The sequence below is a fragment of the Micromys minutus genome (assembly GCF_963924665.1).
Source record: "Micromys minutus genome assembly, chromosome: 10".
Classification (NCBI taxonomy): Eukaryota; Metazoa; Chordata; class Mammalia; order Rodentia; family Muridae; genus Micromys; species Micromys minutus.
The window spans coordinates 49,969,823-49,990,082 of NC_137979.1; the positions used below are offsets into that span (position 1 = coordinate 49,969,823).

Consider the following 20,260-nt stretch of genomic DNA (forward strand, 5'->3'; position numbering starts at 1 on the left):
CCTCAACAACAAGAAAACATCTGTGGGAATCACTATCCCTGACCTCAAGATATATTACAAGGCAATTGCGCTGAAAACTGCATGGTACTGGTACAGAAATAGGCACGTGGATCAATGGAATAGAATGGAAGATCCAGAAATGACCACTCACGTATATGATCACCTGATTTTTGACAAAGGAGCTGTAAACATTCAATGGAAAAAGGACAGCCTATTCAACAAATGGTGTTGGTCCAACTGGCACTCAGCATGCAGAAGAATAAAAATAGACCCTTTCTTATCTCCTTGTACAAAGCTCAAGTGCAAGTGGATCAAAGATCTCCACATTAAACAAGGTACACTGAAACTATTAGATGAGAAAGTAGAGAAAACCTTAGAACTCATAGGCACAGGAGAAAATTTCCTAAGTAGAATACCAATAGCTTGAACTCTAAGGTCAAAGATTGACAAATGGGACTTAATGAGATTGCAAAGTTTCTGTAAGGCTAAAGACACTATCATGAAAACAAAACAGCAGCCAACAGAGTGGGAAAAGATCTTTACCAACTCCACATCAGATAGAGGCCTAATATCCAAGGTATACAAAGAACTCAAAAAGCGAGACACCAGAGAATCAAACAACCCTATTAAAAAAATGGGGTACAGCTCTTTGGCCTCACCGGTAGAAGCAAGATGACAAAAAGAATGTCATCCTTTGGAAAGCGTCACAATAAGACGCACACGCTGTGCCACCGCTGTGGCTCTAAGGCCTACCACCTTCAGAAGTCAACCTGTGGCAAATGTGGCTACCCTGCCAAGTGCAAGAGAAAGTATAACTGGAGTGCCAAGGCTAAAAGACGAAACACTACCGGGACTGGTCGCATGAGGCACCTAAAGATTGTCTACCGCAGATTCAGACATGGATTCCATGAAGGAACAACACCTAAACCCAAGAGGGCAGCTGTTGCAGCATCCAGTTCATCTTGAGGATTTCAATCAGTCATAAAATAAATGTTCTGGTTTCAAAAAAAATGGGGTACAGACTTAAACAAAAAGTTCTCAATGGAGGAATATCAAATGGCTGAGAAACATCTAAGGAAGTGCTCAACATCCTTAGCCATCAGAAAAATGCAAATCAAAACAACCCTGAGATTCCACCTCACACTAGTCAGATTGGCCAAGATCCAAAACTCAGTGGACAACAGATGCTGGCGAGGATGTGGAGAAAGAGAAACACTTCTCCACTGTTGGTGGGATTGTAAACTGATACAACCATTCTGGAAATCAGTCTGGCGGTTCCTCAGAAAAATTGACATAGTACTACCTAAAGACCCAGTTATTCTACTTCTGGGCATTTACCCCAGAGATGCTCCAACATACAACAAAGATACATGCACCACAATGTTCATTGCAGCTCTATTTATAATAGCCAGAAGCTGGAAAGAACTCAGATGTCCTTCAGTAGATGAATGGATACAAAAATTGTGGTACATTTACACAATGGAGTACTACTCAGCTATCAGAAACAATGGCTTAACAAAATTCTTAAGAAAATGGATGCATCTAGAGAATATCATCCTGAGTGAGATAACCCAGTCACAAAAGAACAGACATAATATGCAGTCACTGATAATGGGATACTAACCCCAGAAAGCTCTGAACACCCCAGAAACAACTCACAGACTGTTAAGTTCAAGAAAAAAAAATATTTTTTAATTAAAATAGAACTGTATCACATCCCCCTTTCCTTCCTACAGCCCCTCCCAGTTTCTCTCCTATCCCCTCAAATTAATAACCTCTTTTCCTATATTATTGTTACATATATACATATGTGTATGTATATGTACCCACAAATACTTAATTACAACCTTAAAAATGTATTTGTATACTTTTATGCAAAAACGCTTAAAAATCTGTACATTTATCTTTGTTTCTTAAAATAAAGTTTAAAAAAATAGTAGCAGCATAGTTTAAAAAAAACTAATTTGTGACTAAAAATGGAATGTAGTATTCAGTAAACAGAAAATACTATTTCTATTCTAAACATCCACGGGAAAAAAAATCACAAAATTTATCATGCATTAAGACATAGAAAACCTCAGTGGAGTTCAATAAAGCAAAAAAATGAATTTTTAAATTCTTGTAAGAATAATAATTGTTCTATGTTTCAAAAAAAAGTATATCCATAATTATTAGGCCATTATCCTAGTGATACCTGGCTACCTGGCTTTACATTAGGTATATTCTGATAGGACTCATTCTTACTGTCCCTAATCTATTCCAGAAGTTCCTGGTGCCAGCTTAGGGACCTAAGCTGAAAATATGGCATGAATCTTACATACCCACAGCTTTCAAATTGGCAGGTGGAAGATATACTTGCTGCAGACTCTTGCCTTCTGTAGATCAAGGCTTGAATCACACACTGAGCAAAATTGGTTGGTAGACTGATGATAGTGAGCCTATTCCACTCCATCATTATCACCCCTACTTCTGACTTAGACCCCATAGCCTTAGAACCAGTCTAGGAAAAAAATCAGAATCAATTGGACTATCTTTTCAACATTGGATTTATTCACTGATTAAGCCATTCCATAAGCAGTCAAAGAACTAAATGTTCAAAAAAGGGTTTATGAAAATATTTATAGATAGTGATTTGCCAAGGTAATTGAAGACTCTCAAGACATTTGGATTGGGGCAAGTATTTTAGCATAAAAGCAAGTCCTTAACCAGGAAGTAGAGAAACATGATTCCCTTTTTCCTCCAAAACTGCTGGGCAGGTCAACTCTCCTACTGTAAATTTAAAAGTTCTGTCAAGTACATGCTTAATATAAAAAAACTTGCCACTGAAAAGGGAGTTCAAGAAATTAATAATGCAACTCTCCTCTTTTCCCCTCTCCACACTGAGAACAAAGCTTATTCCAGTTCATTCATAGACTCTTTGGGGGCACCAACAACTCAAGGCTTTCTGTGTTCATGAGACAATAGCACCACTTCTGTAGCATAGAATAACTAAGCCTGTGAAGCTATTAGGAGTTTGAATTAAAGTCCATTCTAGAATATTCTCTCCCCCCACTCCCTCCATCTCTGTCTCTGTCTCCCTGTCTCTCTCTGTCTCTCTCTCCCTGTGTGTGTGTTATTGACACTAAAATCAAAGGCCTTGTGAATGTTAGGCAAGCTCTTTACCATCGAGTCACATTCCCAGAACTCCTAAATTTTTAATGAAAAGGTATTTAAAAAAAATACTCCAACAATCCCAGCTAACAAACAGTGAGGTACCCTATAGCTTCAAAACCAATTAAGATTTTCACAGGAACAACTAGATGTTGGCATTCTGATTACATACTGCAGAAGCAGTGAAGAAAATGTGGACTATCCTAATGATTAAAGTGGTTAGTTCTAGGTGTTGGGCTAATTCATATAGATCCACTAACTTTCAACAGTAGTTGTCCTCTTGCATGTTCTCCACATAACCCTGTTCAATCCTTTTGTCTAAAGTCTTTGGTTATGTTGACATCAAAGTGTGGTTAGTCAAAGTCTAGAAAATTTTCTTCATGACTCTGACCAATGGAAACCAAAGTAGTAATTTGACCTCTCTTGGCATTGCAAGTCATTTAGAACACGAACCTGATGTCAAGCTGCCTTATATTTGGTGCTAAGATGAAGCCAGTCACAAGAGACTTAAAAATAATCATACTCTGCCAGAGACTCTATTTTGGATATTCTGGAAATTCAGTGTTCATTTTACAGAGTGGATGGCATAAGAAAAACATTTTAACTGTATTCAGAGATAACCCTATTTTTATTTATTTATTTATTTTTAAGTCACAGCACTTTCCTGAATCATTTTCAGGACACACGATTTACTAGTTGCCCTCTATTGGTGGGTAGTGATAACAAGGAAGTCCTGCAGAGAAAAGCACAGACTTGTGAGTGAGCAAAGGCATGTTTCAGTCTTCACATCTAGCAGCTCCTACTGAAGAATATGACCCAAATGCAGAGGAGATGAACTGGCCAACAAGCTCATTTCCAAATTGCTAACCCATTAAAAGGAATAAATATACCTATCTCTATGAATTTTACAGGCAACTAAAACTATGAGAGAGGTTCATCTGCATTACTATACTTCTGTAACAATGCAAATTCTTCTTAACATTAGCTCTAAATATTTTATAAATCATTGTGGATTTTTTTTTTTTGACAAGGCCTCCTATAAACTGGATTCTCTTTGTTGCCCTAGGACAATATTGAACTTTTGATCCTCCTACCTCCAACTTGAGTTGGAGTGTTAGGATTAGAGGTGTATACCAATGTGCCTACTTTTTATTGTTTTTAGTGTGGTGTTAGAAATAAAAGCCAACTTCATGCTTGGCAAGCACTCACTCTACCAAATGAACTAATTCCCAGCCTTACAGCATAGTAGTTCTTTCAAAGGTATCTACTTCAATTTTTAAAGTGTTATATATTCAAAAGATTTGAACAATAGAAAATGAATAAATGAAAGCACTATTAGTAGCCTGTGGATCTGTCTATGCACCTTAGTTCTCTGTCACAAGTCTATAAGCAAATAAGCACCTGATAGGCCAATATTTTGTTCTTTTCCAGAACCAAGCACATCTATACTATCTCCTAGGGGATTGATAATATGTCAATTGAATAAGTGAATGAATGAATGATTTAAAGATGAAACTGATTTCTCTACCTGAAGATCTAAACCTGCCTGTTAGAAATGTCCAGTACTGCAAGGGAGACTGGCTGTACAATGTGTCACAGTGGGATTCCTCTGGACAAGCAGGAAGCATGGAGTTACCTCAGATAAGTTTATTATAGTTATTTCTGGAAGTCACCTTCCTTCATGAAGAGAAATAAAAATGAAATAAAAATTTATCTTAAGATGCTTTATATCCTTTCTTGGTGTTATTTTAAACACTATTCTCTTTTCTATATTTATAAAAGGTATGTGGGGAGGGATAGGGGACAAGGCTGAACTACCTAGATTCACTGAAGCTAAAAGAATAATTATAGTTAAACTCATAACAAGGCAGAAGGGTAAATAATAGTAAGGCAAGGCTCTGCAGTATGATTTCACTTATTCAATGATAGGCTTAATTTGTAAAATTCTTAAATCCTAAGATTTATAAAATGTTTCAGTTTCCAAAAAACAATAAAAATTTACTACTGTTTTGTAATTTCTCCAGTGACATCTATACTATACAAATGCTTGTGTTAGATCCTCAAAGCAAGGACCCCCATGCTCCATCCCAGGAAAGGCGACACCCCAAATCACTCACAAGAAGCGGTCTTGATGCAAACTGCAAGAAGATTTTTATTCCAAGCGCGCTGGGGCCCACAGTCGTACACCACGCAGGGGTAGAGGACTGCGGACCCTGAGTGCAGGATTGGGACAGCTTTTATAGGGTTCACAACAAAGCCCATGAATCCCAAACCAATCATGGCAAAGCCCATGAATTATAAACCAACCATTTTAAATTATCTAAGCCCGCACTTTCTAGGCCAATCATTGTAAACCATCTAAGCCCATGCTCCAGGGACCAATCCTGTTAAACTATCTAAGCCCATGCTCCATGGACCAATAAGTCTCTGAGGTCTGTATTTTCATGGTCTCCTGGGTGAGGGTGACAATGGCACTTAGGATAAGTCACTAGGGCGGGGGTGGGTTCTATGGTGCAAGCAGTTTGCAGAAGCCAGATAAGCAGTTAAGTCAGCTTATTTCCTGTTAACTTCCTAGGCCCAGCTGTCCTACGCCCTTTCACCCAGTTTCATACAAAAAGCAGGCTCCAGAACAGCAAGGAGTGTGACCTTATATCTACTTACTGGCAGAGAGCAGGGTCTGGAATTTGAGTTATTTAGGGGTTCTTAGGCGTAGGGGTTAAGGCTCCTTTAGAGTGAGATAGCTTGGGATCCTTGGAGGGGTTAGGCTATATTTTTTATCCTTTCACTTGGACTACTCACAGGTTAGAGACAGATCACAATAGTTAAAGAATGTCTCACAGATGATCTCTTCAGTCAGAAGTGGATGATCTATGATGGAAGAGAGTGTTGAACAATGTACAGAAGTAGAGATAGTGTAATAATACACTACTGAGTAGAACTTCCAGATCCAATAAAAGCTACATGAACAAACACAGGCAACAAGGAAAGATCAACTGGCCAATCATTACAGATGTCTGAATAGAGAAACTAGTGAGAAGTCACCCGGAGGCAAGTTCTTAGAAATTATAAAGGTTGGCTTGTTGAGATGGAAGGGAGTTTCTACAACACCTTAATGGAGCCCATTTTCTGGGAACTAAAAGGAGTTTTGACAGGACAGTTTAAAAGATCATGACAAACTATCCCCTCTTTGGATTACAAATCACAGGTTACACATCTTAAGTTAAGAGACAAGTAACAGAAGCCAGTCTCCTGTGAATTCTCAAATATAAAGGCAACATAAACTGGTGTGGAACATTCTACAGTACACTTGAGTTTGACATCCCACAAGTCACTGCTACAAACATAAAAAAACATCATGTAATCATGCAGAAGCCTGAAGCCAGAGGCTCAGTGAAAATGCACCTGGAAGTGTGGAATGAACCAGAGAGCAGCACAAACACTAGCTCACTGCCCAACACAGATCTTCAATCCAGATCCCTCATGTGTACCCACCTTCACGGGCCACATCTGCTGCTTCCAGTTGCATGCCTTACCTAGTAAAACTTGATGATGGTGTAGAAACCTGGGAGGACCACTTCAGGGTTCGGGAAGACCCGGATTACATATTTTTCTATACATATACATACCTACATATTATATGTGTGTATGTATATACACAGATATACTACGTGTGTGGTATATATTACATATGTTATATAATAAATATTACATGTGTGCACGTGTATCTGTATACATACGTACACCCACACACACATACAGCACTGGGAGAACGCTGCGAACAGAGAATGCTGTGGGAGGCCCACGACCTGAGCGTTGATCCCCCACCCTTCTCCACTCCGAGCATTCCTTCCTGCAGGAACGCGGGCTTCCTGAGGAGACCAGTGCGTGAGAAGCGGATGGCCAAAGGCGCCCAGAGGGCTCACTGACTGCTGGTCCTCTAGCCCTGCGTCCGAAGTTATTACCTGCAGCTGAAACTCGAAACCAGAGGGACCCAAATTCCCCAGGTGCGGAAGCGGCCTCGTCCATCTTCTCCTCAGCACAGCCCCTCACTTGAAAGGCCTCAGTTTGAGGGCCTGAGCTCAACGCTTTCTCGTACCAGCAGCAACGTCTATGCCTCACTGTCACTGCGCCTGCGCAAGCAACGCGGGGGGGGGGGGGGGGGGGAGCTCCGCACAGGCGCACAACAAGCAAGGGGCGTGACCTCGCCCTGCTCACCTGGCTGACCTCTGTTTCTCCTTCCTCTGCTCTAACTGCACCACTCCAGCGTTAGAGTTGATGCTAACTCCCCTATCCAAGCGTATTTTTTATTTTTAAGGGCAGACTTGCAGGATCCAATTGGTTTCATCTTCACTTCACTTCCAGAAGAGACTAAAATAGTAAGTAGTTAGCACCGTTGAACTGGTGGGAAATGACATCTCAAGATGGGTTCCTTGGCGTCAACTCTTGAGGGGTTTAAATTATGCTAGATTAAGCAGAACTCAATCACTAGGGGTCGAGCGGTTGAAATGTTTAGACATGTTCCTGATTGTCCTGGAGTTTCTGGTGGTGTATAATTATGGAGTTGGATTGGGGTGGGGTGGGAAGCTGGGAGTAAAGTGAGAAGCAGCAAATTTGGAAAGGGATCAAAATGGATCCAAATCACTACTGGAGCTGATGGTGCCTAAGAAAGGTGTTCCGGAAGATATAATGGGCTACTTGTGGAAGTAATGTTCAGAGAGAAGGTGGGGCCTAAGGCTCAATAATTCTAGGTTGTCAGAGGCCAGTAAGACTCTGCAGAACCTGTGAGTTCTAATGACAGCCCTCAGATCCTTGCTATGATGGCGTTTTTACCTGTCCTCAACAAATAGCAAAAAAAGCCATTTCATTATCTTAATGTTTATAGGTGATTTGCCTGTGTGCATGCCTGTGCACCACATATGCCTATTGCCTGTGGAAGCCAGAAGATGCAGTTCTGAGCTGCTATGTGGGTGCTAGGAATTGGGGCTGGATCCTCTGGAAGAGCAGCCAGTGTTCTTAACCACTGAGCCGTCTCTCCCACCCTGACAATATAATTTTTTAATTGTATAAAAATCAACTGTAATGTATTCCACTCCCCTGAACTTTACCCCCCCAAAAAATGCGGAGACTAGTTATAATATTATTATTTTTTAAATAGCATTGGTTCACTTGTCCATAGTGAAACCAATGGTGCCAATCGCTTTAAGGACAGCTTGGACATTTGGGCTCATTTCTCTACCTATTCCCGATCTCATAATTTGCAGCTCTCAGGCTCTGCAGAATAGATAGAGGCTCAGTTACAGTTGAACCAGGTTGGATTACTGGTGCTTTGAATGACGTCATGGTAGCACTCTCTCATTTACTCCAGACGAGTGCTACTGAAGAGAGATCTGGAAATGCTCACAGAGCCAGTTTGATGGAGTCACAGTGTCGAAGTGCAGCTATGAACTGAAACCACTCTTCGAGGCTCGTTTTTGAGATTCCATGGATAGGAAAGAAGGTATCTCGGGGGCAACTTGTGGGAAAGTAATGGTACCATCCAGGCTCTGAGTACTGCCTGATCAAAACATACATTGTCACCTGAGCATATGATGTCACCATTTAAATCTGGTCCATAAGCTCTTTCCCAGGGGACTTAAATTCGGTTGCTAAGAAACCAAATGGCAAAGATCCTGAACCCAATCAACTGCAGCACTTGGTGGATAAGTGTTAAAAGGTGGCCAGATTTCTCTAGTGTAACCAAGAGGGTCTTGGCTCGATGTTTGACTTGTTCAGAGCCTTTACAAATTTTTTTCAGAGAATCCAACAACCAATTCAATCAGGAGTATACAGCAGTGACCAACAATAAAAAATATCTCAAGAGATATAATCACAGTCTTTAATTCCCTCTCGGTGGTGCACTGCGGTTTCATAGGCAGGCCCATCTTTCCCTTGGACAGGTGAGAAGAGGTAAGACCGCTCAGGACCTCCAGCAGAACACAGAGCTTCCCACAGTTCTGGGAATAGGTAACACATGAAGATTAAACTGCTGGTAGGTGGATGGAATCTCATCCTGTGTTCCTGACTGAACACTGACAGTGTGTTGATCTCAATGTCTCTTTCTGCCCATTCCTACATGGGGATCTGTGGTGTCTCCAGGATATTCTCTGCAGGCACCACTCAATTTGAAATCCAGTGTAAACCTAATACCAGTTGTTTCTGTGTCCGTAGCTTCTACTCTATCATCAGAAAACGGTGTCTGGGTTGGGTCAGGCTTCCTTCTTTTGTTGACATTTTATAGCTATCTTAGAATGTTCTAGTTATAGTATTCTTGACTAAGTATTAAAATCAAGTTGGAATTTGTGATGATTAATCCTCATCACCCAGACTGGATTTAAGATTGCTATGGAAACAGCACTGAGTGTGTCTGGGAGGGTATTTCCAGGAAAATTTTGATGGAGGAAGGAAGATCTATTTGAATGCTGGGTGGTACCATCCCATGGGCTGGGATTCTGGAGCAATCAAACAGGAGAAAGTGAGCTGAGCTGAGTACCAGCACCTCTCTCTTCCTAACTACAGATGCCATGTGACCAACTCTCCCACACTTCTGCTGCCATGTCAGCTGTGATGGGCCGGTCTCTCAAACTGGGAGTCAAAGAAGAAAATACAAAAATAAAGACCTTGGGTTTTTCCAGGTGTTTTGGCACAGCAACAAGACAGGCATCTAATATGGAGCTCTTGTGGTTTCAGTTGTTGGTCGACGTCCTACTTGATTGGGAAATACAAAAGTCAGGAAACAAGTAAGTTGTCAGATCGTTCGTCTGATTGTCGATGCAGTTAAAGCTTGGGGTGTAGAGTCATGTTAAGGTGATAAATGATTGGACATGAGAGAGATAGGCAGGGAAAGGTTGAGTGAGGCCTGGAAGTGGAGGAGGAGGCGAGGGAGATTCTGGGAGGAATAAAGATGGAACTGGAGAAGGAAGATCTAGATCCAGGTGGACTTAATTGGAGATAGGTAGATGTGAATATTTTTAATAGATTCTATAAGTCTTTTTATCTCATAGAGAAGGGCAGTTTGTATATTTGTCCATTGGATGTAATCTTAGGTATAGAGGATTTGTGGATTGAGAATTTAATATATAAACCTGCTTGAAAAGCTATGGGCTTTGGAGTCATGTTTGTGCCGGGTGGTGGGGCAAAGAAACATGCCAGGGCGATTGTATACCTGGGGCAGAAGCAACAGGGTGGGTGGAGGGAACTGCCTGGGAAGGGATCCAGGTGGAGAGGGCGTCTTTCCGACTGAGTGGCAGAGTCCGTGAGATCAGCTCCACACTCCGCAGAGTGAGACCAATAAGCCATCCTTCCAATATTTACCACAACATTGGGGTAAAGGAATAAGCAGTCTGAGTTAATTTCCCAGTTTAGTTAGATGCTACAGGTAGTGGCTTTGTGCAGGTCACCCTCCCAAAACTGTCCATTTTCTGCCTTGTCCTTAAGCAAATTATACTCCATTTCTGCACCTGCCAGGCCAACAAGATTGTGTAAAAAAGCTTTTGTGCCCGCATGTGTGCATGTGTGTGTGTGTGTGTGTGTGCATACACGCACACAGAAGTGTAGGTCAGGACAACTTCCAGGAATCAGTTTTCTCCTCTACCATGTAGGTTCCTAGAATCGAACTGAGGCCATTAGGCTTGACAGGAAGCATTACTACCTGTGAAGCCATTTTGCCGGTTCCCTTTATTAAAAATAATCAAGATTGTCAGTCTCTCCGAATCATTTGTACTTATTACCATATCTTTGTCTCTACCATTTTCTCCACTTCAATACCAGACCCTCACTCAGCACTACTGGCTGGTTACCTATATCTGATCTTCAATTTACCTTTAAAAACAGTTGTCTGGCACTGTTTCTAACCAATGTGTATAGATTTTAGTAAGCATTTTGTTGCACACTGCCATCTTTGTGGATGTCTCTGCTTTGCCACCTAAATTATGAATGCCCAAGAGTAACATACATTTGTCTTCCTTTTTCTTATGCCTAGAACACTCTTAAAGTGGTAGGTACACAAATGTAGCTGGAATTAATAACAAGATAAACACATCCTTTGCCCATGGTGTGGTTTAATAAATTTTGAAAAAATATAATTGCATTTATATGACATCTTCTTGGTTTGCAAATGATAGGAACAAAGGAGCTGGGCCTGGATGAACCCAAGCAGGGAGCCAAGGTAAGATACGCCCCCCCCCCCCCGGGACTCTGGTCAGTTTTACTTGTGAGTGGGAAGAGAAGAAAGTGACAGGTGAAGGCAAGACGATGAAATAGTGAAGAATGTCCAAGGAGTACAGGGGTTGTGGAGTGACCCCCCAGTAAGTCTGCACCCTGGTTCATCCCAAACGGCATCCCGTCATCCAGTAGGAGAGTGGCCGTTCCGAACAGTGCAACCGCCACTCCACCCTGTGGAGTTAAAAATAGGAGGCTTTTGCTCTCTGTTTAAGTGCTGTTTCTCAACACACTAACCCAGTTCTTCAGGGTCCTCCCTGAAGAGCATCCCCTAGGATCCCCTTCATTCCTGGCAGGGCCATCCCTTCTGATTCTTCTTTAAGGTTCCCTCACTCTTGTGACTTACCCTCTTCCTTCAGTAAGTCTCCACATGTTCAAATCCTCTTTTCCCTTTGAAGGTGGGTGGCACTCTTCCATTGGATTTAGAGTTAATTAAAACCCGAGTAGCAGTCTATGAGCCTACCCTTCAGAAAGGAACGGCCCTATAATCCTTAATGGTCTTTCCTGGATCTTGTATCAAACATACAAGGCTCCAAACTCTATAACTCTTACACATTCCTGTAGATGGAGTCTTTTGGATTAGTTACATGTCCCGTTTGAATCACAGAGAAGTGGTGGTCTATGCATTCGATTTTGAGAGACCTATCCCACTAAGGGGCTCCCTTTAATAGGAAACATTGTTTGTTATGAGAGGCCCCTTGCAGAAGACACGTTTGTATTCTTTAAATCCTCTCCTGCTTTCAGCTGATGGGAACAAGGAGAAAACCACTGGTTCATACTGAACCAATTAGAGTCTCTGCCTCCAGAACTTTGACTAGGACTTGCCTAACCGGTCCACTTAGGGCTTTAAGTCGTAGACTTGGGAGGCTGTAGTCTGTCTTGTGTGTTGGGGAGCAAAGGCTGGTCTGCAGAGAACAGTGTCTTGCGTATGCAGTGGTGGAAGCCGAACTGGCCATGGGAAGCCTCTGCCTTTTTCCTAGCCTCCCCTGAGGTTCTTGCCCTCTCCTAAGGCCTATTGCTACATTCCTTAAGTGGAATCAGTAAGAGACCTTCTCTTGAAATAAATTTCTGGGCTGGGGATGACTTGCAAACGTAAGGACCTGAGTTGGAATTCCCCCCAAGCCCACACAAATGCTGGGTCATTGTCCCTGCCTGCCTGTAATTCCAGAAGGCTGGGACAAAGGATTTCTGGAGCAAACTAGTTAGCCAGACTAGCCAATTCCGTGAGCTCTGGGTATAATCCAGAGACCCCGCCTCAGGGAATAAGATAAAGAAAACTGAGGAAGGCTGCTGCCATCAACATCAGGTCTCCACACACATGCATGCAGAAGTGCATACCACATGCACACACAAGCTAAAAATAAATAACCAAAAAGCATCTAAATGTATGAATAGTAAGAGTCCCCCGGCTAGCTCAAGTTGTTTTCTATTATTACAATTAGAAGTTATTAATACAACATTAGAGAAGGAACCAAATGTGGGGGTTGGGACAAAAAGTGCTGAAGTCATCCACTACCCCATCTTTCCCCGCTTTTAAATATTTTTTGAGATTTTTAATTTTTATTTTGTACATAAGAGTGTTTGCTGGGTGGAGGTCTGAACACCATGCGTACACCACATGTGCAGGGCCAGTGGAGGCCAGAAGAGGGCGTGATTCCCTCTAGGACTGGAGTTGCAGGTGGTTGTGGGTGCTAGGAATTGAACCAGGGTCCTCTGGGAAAGCAGCCAGTGGTATTAACCACTGAGCCATCTCTCCAACCTCACATTTTTCTACAGCTCTGTGAGGGATTACCCATAACTCTTTGATCCCTGGCCCCTGCTCTGTCATGTCCTCCTCCTTGGGGCTCTGACCACTAACTTCATCCCCTCAGTCTCCCCAGTAGTCCTTCCAGTAATCCTCCCACTAGTTCTCCTACTAGTCCTCCTACCAGTCCTCCCACTAGTTCTCCCAGTAGTCCTCCCACTAGTCCTCCCAGTAGTCCTCCCACCAGTTCCCCCATGTCCCCCTCACCAGTTCTTCATCCCTCTGGATCCAGACACAATCTTTTTTGCACATTGGATGGATGAAATAAGGTTGGAATTCAGTAGCTCTGAAAAGAAGGAAGAGGTCCAAAGACCAAACAAACTCTGTCTTGCCAACCTGAGCACTTCCAGGTTAGGCAAGGCCTCCATCCTTCAAACCCCTTAGAAGGAAGATACCCCTACAGTGGCTGCCAAAGATGGGAAGTGGGCCGGGAGACTGGACTCTGGCCCCTGCTCTTTCTCTAGCCAGGGTAGATAATGGCCCACCCAAAGTTTGCAGGACTTCTGGCATGAGGGATGCCGAAACAGACAACACAGAGACCAAGAAAAGGCCCTGCTTCTATAGGTGAGATGCCCAGGGATGTTCGGGTAGGAAGGATTCACCCACCTTGTCAAGCCTCCTAGATTAGCTTTGAGACAGAGAATTTGTACCCGGCTTTGATTCGGCCATTAGCCTGGGTACTAGTGAGTGGACATATCTGAGCCTTCAAGGCCACAAGTCACATTCACTTCTAGACTAACTGCTTCCCTCTCTCTCCTTCCTTCTTCCCTCTCTCCCTCCCCCCCTTCCTCAGACAGTATCTCATTGTGCGTCCCCAGGCCAGCCTTGAATTTCTGGGCTCTGACAACCCTCCTGCTCCAGCCTGCCGATTAGATGGCACTAAATGACAACATACCTCGGCTCTTCTCTGAGCCTGAGTTTGCTCATAAACAGTTTGTACCATGTGGAAGGGCAGATAAATGCCCTGTGCCTATACTGTGTTTGCTATATAGCATGTTGTCAGGGTGGCTGAAGAGTCTTTCTGGGTTCAAGGGACCCTCCAAACCTTCTGCAAGCATGGGACAACTGAAGGGTTATTCATCTGCTCTACCAAGCGATTCCTTGCTCTCTAAACCATCCCTGGAAGGTCATGCCCAGGCAGTGTCTGGAGAGAAAGGTCCTGTACATAGAGCCTGGTCTCCTCTCTCACCTCTCCCACCCTAGGGCTCCCAGCCAGACCTTGACATTCCATGTGGCAGAAGTTCTCTGAGTGACTCTGGTAATCATTGCACCAGTAATGGCTGTTGATCTGGAAGATGCCGTAGTCAAAGCTGCCATCAACGTTCTCGTTCACCTTTGACACGTTGAAGTTGCTTTCCACAAAAGCTAAGCACAGCCCTTAGAAACAAGAGAAGAGGGATGTTCTTTAGGAAGGACGTAAACTGGGTGGGTAGGGGAAAGGTATCAGGAGAGAACAAGGCCCAAGAGGCTAGCCATGCCTGAAGAGCTAGAAACAGTCATAGGCTTATCTGTCCTGTCCTTGGTCCATCCCCCCATCCATTTGTATAGCCATCCCCCCACCTTTACACCTACACATGTTTTATGCACTTGCTGAGTACCTGCTGTTTGCCAGGAGCTATGCACAGCCAAATAGGCTAGTACTGACTTCAAGGGGCCAGTTCAGATTGAACACAAGTACTAAGGTGTGGGTTTAACACGGAGGAAGGGGAGGGGGGAGGGGAAAAGAGGGAGGGAGGGCTTAACACAAGAGAGGGGGAGGGCAGGGAGAGAGAGGGGGAAGAGAGAGAGAGGGAGAGAGAGAGAGCGAGCAGTGTAAGTGGAGACGATATCACAGGCAGGAATGTACAAATTTTAGATGGAGAGGAGAGGGCTCTTCCATGAAGCCTTTGCATTGGCCGTTCCTTTGGCCTGGGATGCCTTTCTTCTGATCACGTGGTTCATTTATTCAGCACTGCCCAGTGCCACTTCTCAGTCTTCCCCTGACTTCAGTTTCAACAGTGTTACCCATGTACATGTATTTACTGTTTACATTTTTAAAGTTGTGTGTGTAAGGAAGAGGTAGACAGGAGACAAGAGAGAGACAAAGGGAGGGAGATAGAGAGAGAGAGAGAGAGAATGAATGAATGAATGAATGAATGAATGAATATGTGTTGAAGTCAGTTCTCTCTTTTAGGACCTTTCTTGTTTCTGCAGCTGTGCCATGTATTCCACACTAGCTGGCCTGGGAGCTTCAGGCTGCTCTCTCTCTCTTTTTCTCCCTCTCTCTCTCTCTGTCTCTGTCTCTCTCTGTCTCTCTCTCTGTCTCTCTCTCTCTGTCTCTCTCTCTCTCTCTGTCTCTGTCTCTCTCTCTCTCTCTCTCTCTCTCTCTCTCTCTCTCTCGCTCTCTCATGTGCGTGCACTCTGATACACGTTTCTCCATAAGTGTCGGTATTATAGATGCAAAAATTATATTTTTAATTATGTGTGTGTGTGTGTATATATGTGCATATGACCTCATGGAGGTCAGAAGTATCACATCCCTTGGAGATGGAGTCGCAGGTGGTCATAAGTTGCTGATGTGGGACTCAAATTCAGGTCTTCTGGATGAGCTGAACATGCATGCTCACAACTGCTGGGCATTTCTCCAGCTCCCACTTTTTTTTTTTTAAAGTCATTTTTTAGGATCCAACTCAAACTGTCAGGCATACAAGACAGGTGCTTTTACCCACTGAGCCATGTGCTGACCCCTTAAGCTTCTCCTTTGTTTGTTTGAGACAAGAACTTGCTATAGAGCCCTGGTTGGCCTCATAGCAATTCTCTTGTCTTCAACTCTGGGAATGACAAGCCTGAACCACATTCTTCATACACACGTCACCACCAGCCAATGCTGGGTATCTCTGTGTGTGCTTGTTGCTGTGCTTGCCCTCCTAGAATGTAAGCACTATGAGGGAAAGAATTTGATTTATACTAAAGCAGTAGTGCATAGCCGTTGGTCGAGATGTGACATGTTGGGAAAGACTTCTTGCTGCAGGGAGATATTTCTCCGAACTTCGCTTGGAAAGACAAATGGCTAAGAAAGGAAGGCATGTAAGAGATCCAGAGGAGGGATGGAGAGGAAGGAGCCGAGGGGATGACACTCACAGTCAGTCAGGGAGTAGCCCTCAAACCCATCCAAGTCCTCCTGATACAGAATCTTGGCCAAGGTACAGCGATGGATGATGCTGCCCTCATTCACTACCAGAAGACAGCTCGCCACACAGATAAACAGCGCCCTCATCATCATCCAAGGAGACAGGGTACCAGCCAGTCTCTGGGAGCCTAGGGAATCTGAGAGAGAAGCCAAATTTCCCTGCTCACACAGTGCTCAGTGCCTGGTGAGTTTCAGTGCTCCCCACACACCCCACAATCTCAATGTATACCCCAAGCCTATCCTGGAACTCAGTGTGTATGTAGCCAGCTTTCAGCAATCCCCCGCCTCTACTACCAGAATCTTGGTATCACAGGCAAGAGCCTGTTCTTTTATATTCGTATCATATTGTTTTGGGTTTTTTTTTTTTTTTTTTTTTTTTTTTTTGTCTCAGAAAATCCAAACACAAAAGGAGAGAGAATAATCTCCTGATCCTCCATACACCCATTGCTCAGATTCAACAGTTCAAAATCAAGACCACTCTGGCGTCAGTGGCTGGGCCTCCTCTAATGGGTTATTTAGGCACAAGCAGCATTTGGGTACCAGGATGGGGAGTGAGGTTGGCAAAGGAGGTTAGTGTAGATTTTGTTTCGCCAGCATTTGTGGTACACATTTGAGCACGTGCCTTCAGAGGAAGAGCAGGGACACTGGATGCCATTATGCCCCAACCCATAACTCCCAGACACACAACCTATAACCTTCACCACTGCAAACTCTGCCTCATGCTGTTCCTGGTGGGCTGCTTGCAGGTTTTATTCTTTTGTTTCTGTACAAGTGCATATCAGAAAGCAAGTAAATATGATGTTATTATAAAAATAATCTGCACTTAAATGGTGTGTGTGCATGTGTATGCATGGGTGCACATGTATGCACGTGTGTGTGTGTGTGTGTGTGTGTGTGTGTGTGTATTTGAAGATGAATGACTCTGAATTCCCATCACACAGTTCAAAGGCTGGGCTGCTGTATGGCTTTGAACACCATACTTAACTTCTCTAGACCCCATGTGTAAAATGAAGATTTGTTTTCTAATACCCGCCCAATCAGAATGGTATAATGATTAAGATAAATAATAAACACCAAGACATGATTTCGAATTCCTTACAGAATGGTACCAGGACTCCTATGAATGTGGCAGATTTCTATGCTACAATAGGAACACAGCCTGGGCACAGTGATTGATTTAAATAATGACCATTGTAGGCACTGGTCTGAGAAGCTGGAAGCTGGAAAGGTATCAGGGCTTGTATACAGGGTCTTGGCCATCCCCAGGTTGCTTAGCAAACCCCAATGTATTGACCTTGCAAATACATTGTCAGGGGCAAAGGGACACTCTGCACCTCGGGATGTGAAACCTCAAGAGACATAAGCTCTGCCGAGGTGTTCTGGCCAAGGATGGAAGCCTGGGTCCATTCATAAAGAAATGAACCTAAACAGAAGGGAACATCTAAAAAATAACTGGGTTCTCTCCGTCAAAATGCTCTTTCTGTGAGAGTGTGCGTAGGCTGGTCTGACCATAGAATGTATGGCTTTCTCTTTAAACCACGTGTATGAGACTGAGGGCAAAGGCCAGGATCCCTCCACCTTCCCTTCATTGTGTATAGGGATGAGGTGGCCTCTCTGGTGGCCACACAGCATGCACTTGGGACATCCTCTGAATATTTTCATTACCCCGCTCTGGTGTTGCAGATAGAACGGACAAAGCCCTGTTGAATTAGACTTTCAGGTGAATAGCAAATAACTGTTTAAGTCACAGATGTGCCATACAGCCCTCCCCATTCTGATTCAGAATGTCCTTCAGAGATAGGCTTCTCAGAGCCTTGGGATGCAGAAAGGTCTGGCTTGGCCCATTGAGCCCCTTGGGTACCTTTGGGGTGACAGTGGTCCCAGCATGTGGCCCCATCCAGCTTCAAAGCGTACCTCTCTGGCCCTAGCTTCCAGACAGCCCAGGGCCTTCTGGGAGAATCTACAGGACAAGGTGGTTCGTGGCAGGTGCTTCCTCTTTCTTACCAAGCACTCTCTGGTCCCATCTGGCTAATAGTTCTCTTTCCTCTCTCAAGAAGGCACGTGTTCTTGGCCACCCCAGCCTTCTGGAACCCTGGTTCTGTGACGTCATCACCCTCCAGGAAATATGCTGTTTTGAACTGTGCAAACTGTCCATGCTTTAGATAGAAATGGTAGGTGGGTTTGGAAGGCAACGTGTCCCGTGTAAGGCAGACCAGTGGCTAGAACCCTGCCACCTCCCTTTCTTTCTGGGAACAGGACAACCTTATCTTCTAAAGAGGACCTACCCATCCTTCCCCTGCCCTGGGTGCAGGGTGTGTGCTCATATTCTGAATTGGAACTCTGCAGAGCTGTAGGGTTTTGCACAGGACCTATACCCTGCAGTTTGATTTCTGTGGGCCCAGCCCCTGTGCAGCCCCAATTCTTTAGAGAAAGTCTATGGAGTCCAGGTCAGAATCTGGTCCAGAAGCAACCTTCAGGTATCCACATACACTCTCTGGGACTCAGTGAGTATCCCTTCTTCCATAAACAAATTTGAGTTGTGTCTCTGTTACTTGCTCACAAAGAAGACTTATCCACCTATTATAGCATGAGAACGCTTCAGACAGGTGCTAAAAATATTTATAAATTACTATCGTTAAACAAGATACATTTCATGGACAGGTAATTATGGGTCAAGCATGGTTGAGAAACTGTAATTTAGAAGTCTGGAAACAATGCTCAACATCTTGAAGCTGGTACTTGCTGTGCTAGGCAGCAGCCACTAGAGAGCAGAAGCAGCCCATGTCTAAGAAGACCGCGGGGGGCGGGGCTGGGAGAGGGCGGTGTTCAGAGTTTGGTATTCCGAAATGCAAAATGCCTTCCCTTTGATGTCCTATCCTCCCATTCTCTTAGTTAGCCGGCACCATTCTCTTTTACCTGGTACAGCTTGAATTTCAGCTTTGGTCTCTTTGGTTTGGATCTGCCTTGTTTGTCCATCAGCACTAGGAGAGCTGCCTGTGTTCCCAGAGCTTTTTTTAAAGGGGGGGGTAGGTACCAGGTTCTGGTTTGTGGAGCTGGCGATAGCATCAGAGTTGTGATTCTCAGAGTAGCTTTAGAAAAATCTCCCATTCACTTCGCCTGGAGCCCTATGATCAGGAAGCAGGGCAACTTACTGGACCAGTTGCTGCATAATCTCAGGCTTAACTAACCCGGCTAGCATACGGCAAACAATGAGGCACCAGGATGAGCAAAGAGACAGGAAAGAGAGCAGTTAAAGCAGACAGGGACGTGCCCATGGATGCAACAGATGAGCCTCCTTGTGAGACCAAATGTTGACCATGAGTGAACCCTGCCAATGGGGTACAGTGCTCAACACTGCAGGCAGGAAATTCATTTGTCTTCACAGAGCTCCTAAGAATCAGCTGCAGAGAAGTTAAGCCATCCCAGAATCTCCGAGTGGAGAGGAGGCAGCCTAAAGCTGAACCTGGGTCAATATTAACATGCAGGCTTAGCTCCTACTCAGGAGCGATCACAGAAAATTGTCTTCATCTTTTTCTTTTTCTTTTTCTTGAGGCAAGAACTCCTCTGTAGCCCAGGCTAGCCCCAAACTCATGGTCCTCTTTCTGCCTTAGTCTCCCAAGTCCTGATGGGCTCATTGTTGAGGACTAATGTCCAACTCTGCAGTTTGTTACATGTTGCAAATTTGTGATATGGCCTAATATGTTTTCAGTTGGTGGGTTGTTGGTTTTGTTTTGTTTGGTTTGGTTTTTTTGTTTTCTCTGTTCATTGATAGTTGAATCTAGATGCCTAATCAGATGAAGATTTAAACTTTTGGCAAGTCAAGTCGTCTCCCCAAAGGCATTGTCCTGGTTTTATTTCTGTGATTAAAATACCCTGGCAAC

General features: G+C 43.9%; 2 protein-coding genes across 2 annotated transcripts; one reads left to right on the forward strand and one right to left on the reverse strand.

Moving 5' to 3' along the window:
* Window positions 1–672: 672 nt before the first annotated feature.
* LOC308426145 (large ribosomal subunit protein eL37-like) lies at window positions 673–966 on the forward strand (the record flags this gene model as incomplete). Its single annotated transcript, XM_080923901.1, has 1 exon — window positions 673–966. The coding sequence occupies one exon, from the start codon at window positions 673–675 to the stop codon at window positions 964–966; it is 294 nt and encodes a 97-aa protein (XP_080780027.1).
* Window positions 967–11,510: 10,544 nt separating this feature from the next.
* Window positions 11,511–16,469, reverse strand: LYZL6 (lysozyme like 6; the record flags this gene model as incomplete). The annotated part of the gene is made up of 4 exons (XM_080924661.1): window positions 11,511–11,580; window positions 13,418–13,496; window positions 14,429–14,587; window positions 16,331–16,469. The coding sequence occupies 4 exons, from the start codon at window positions 16,467–16,469 to the stop codon at window positions 11,511–11,513; spliced, it is 447 nt and encodes a 148-aa protein (XP_080780787.1).
* Window positions 16,470–20,260: the final 3,791 nt, after the last annotated feature.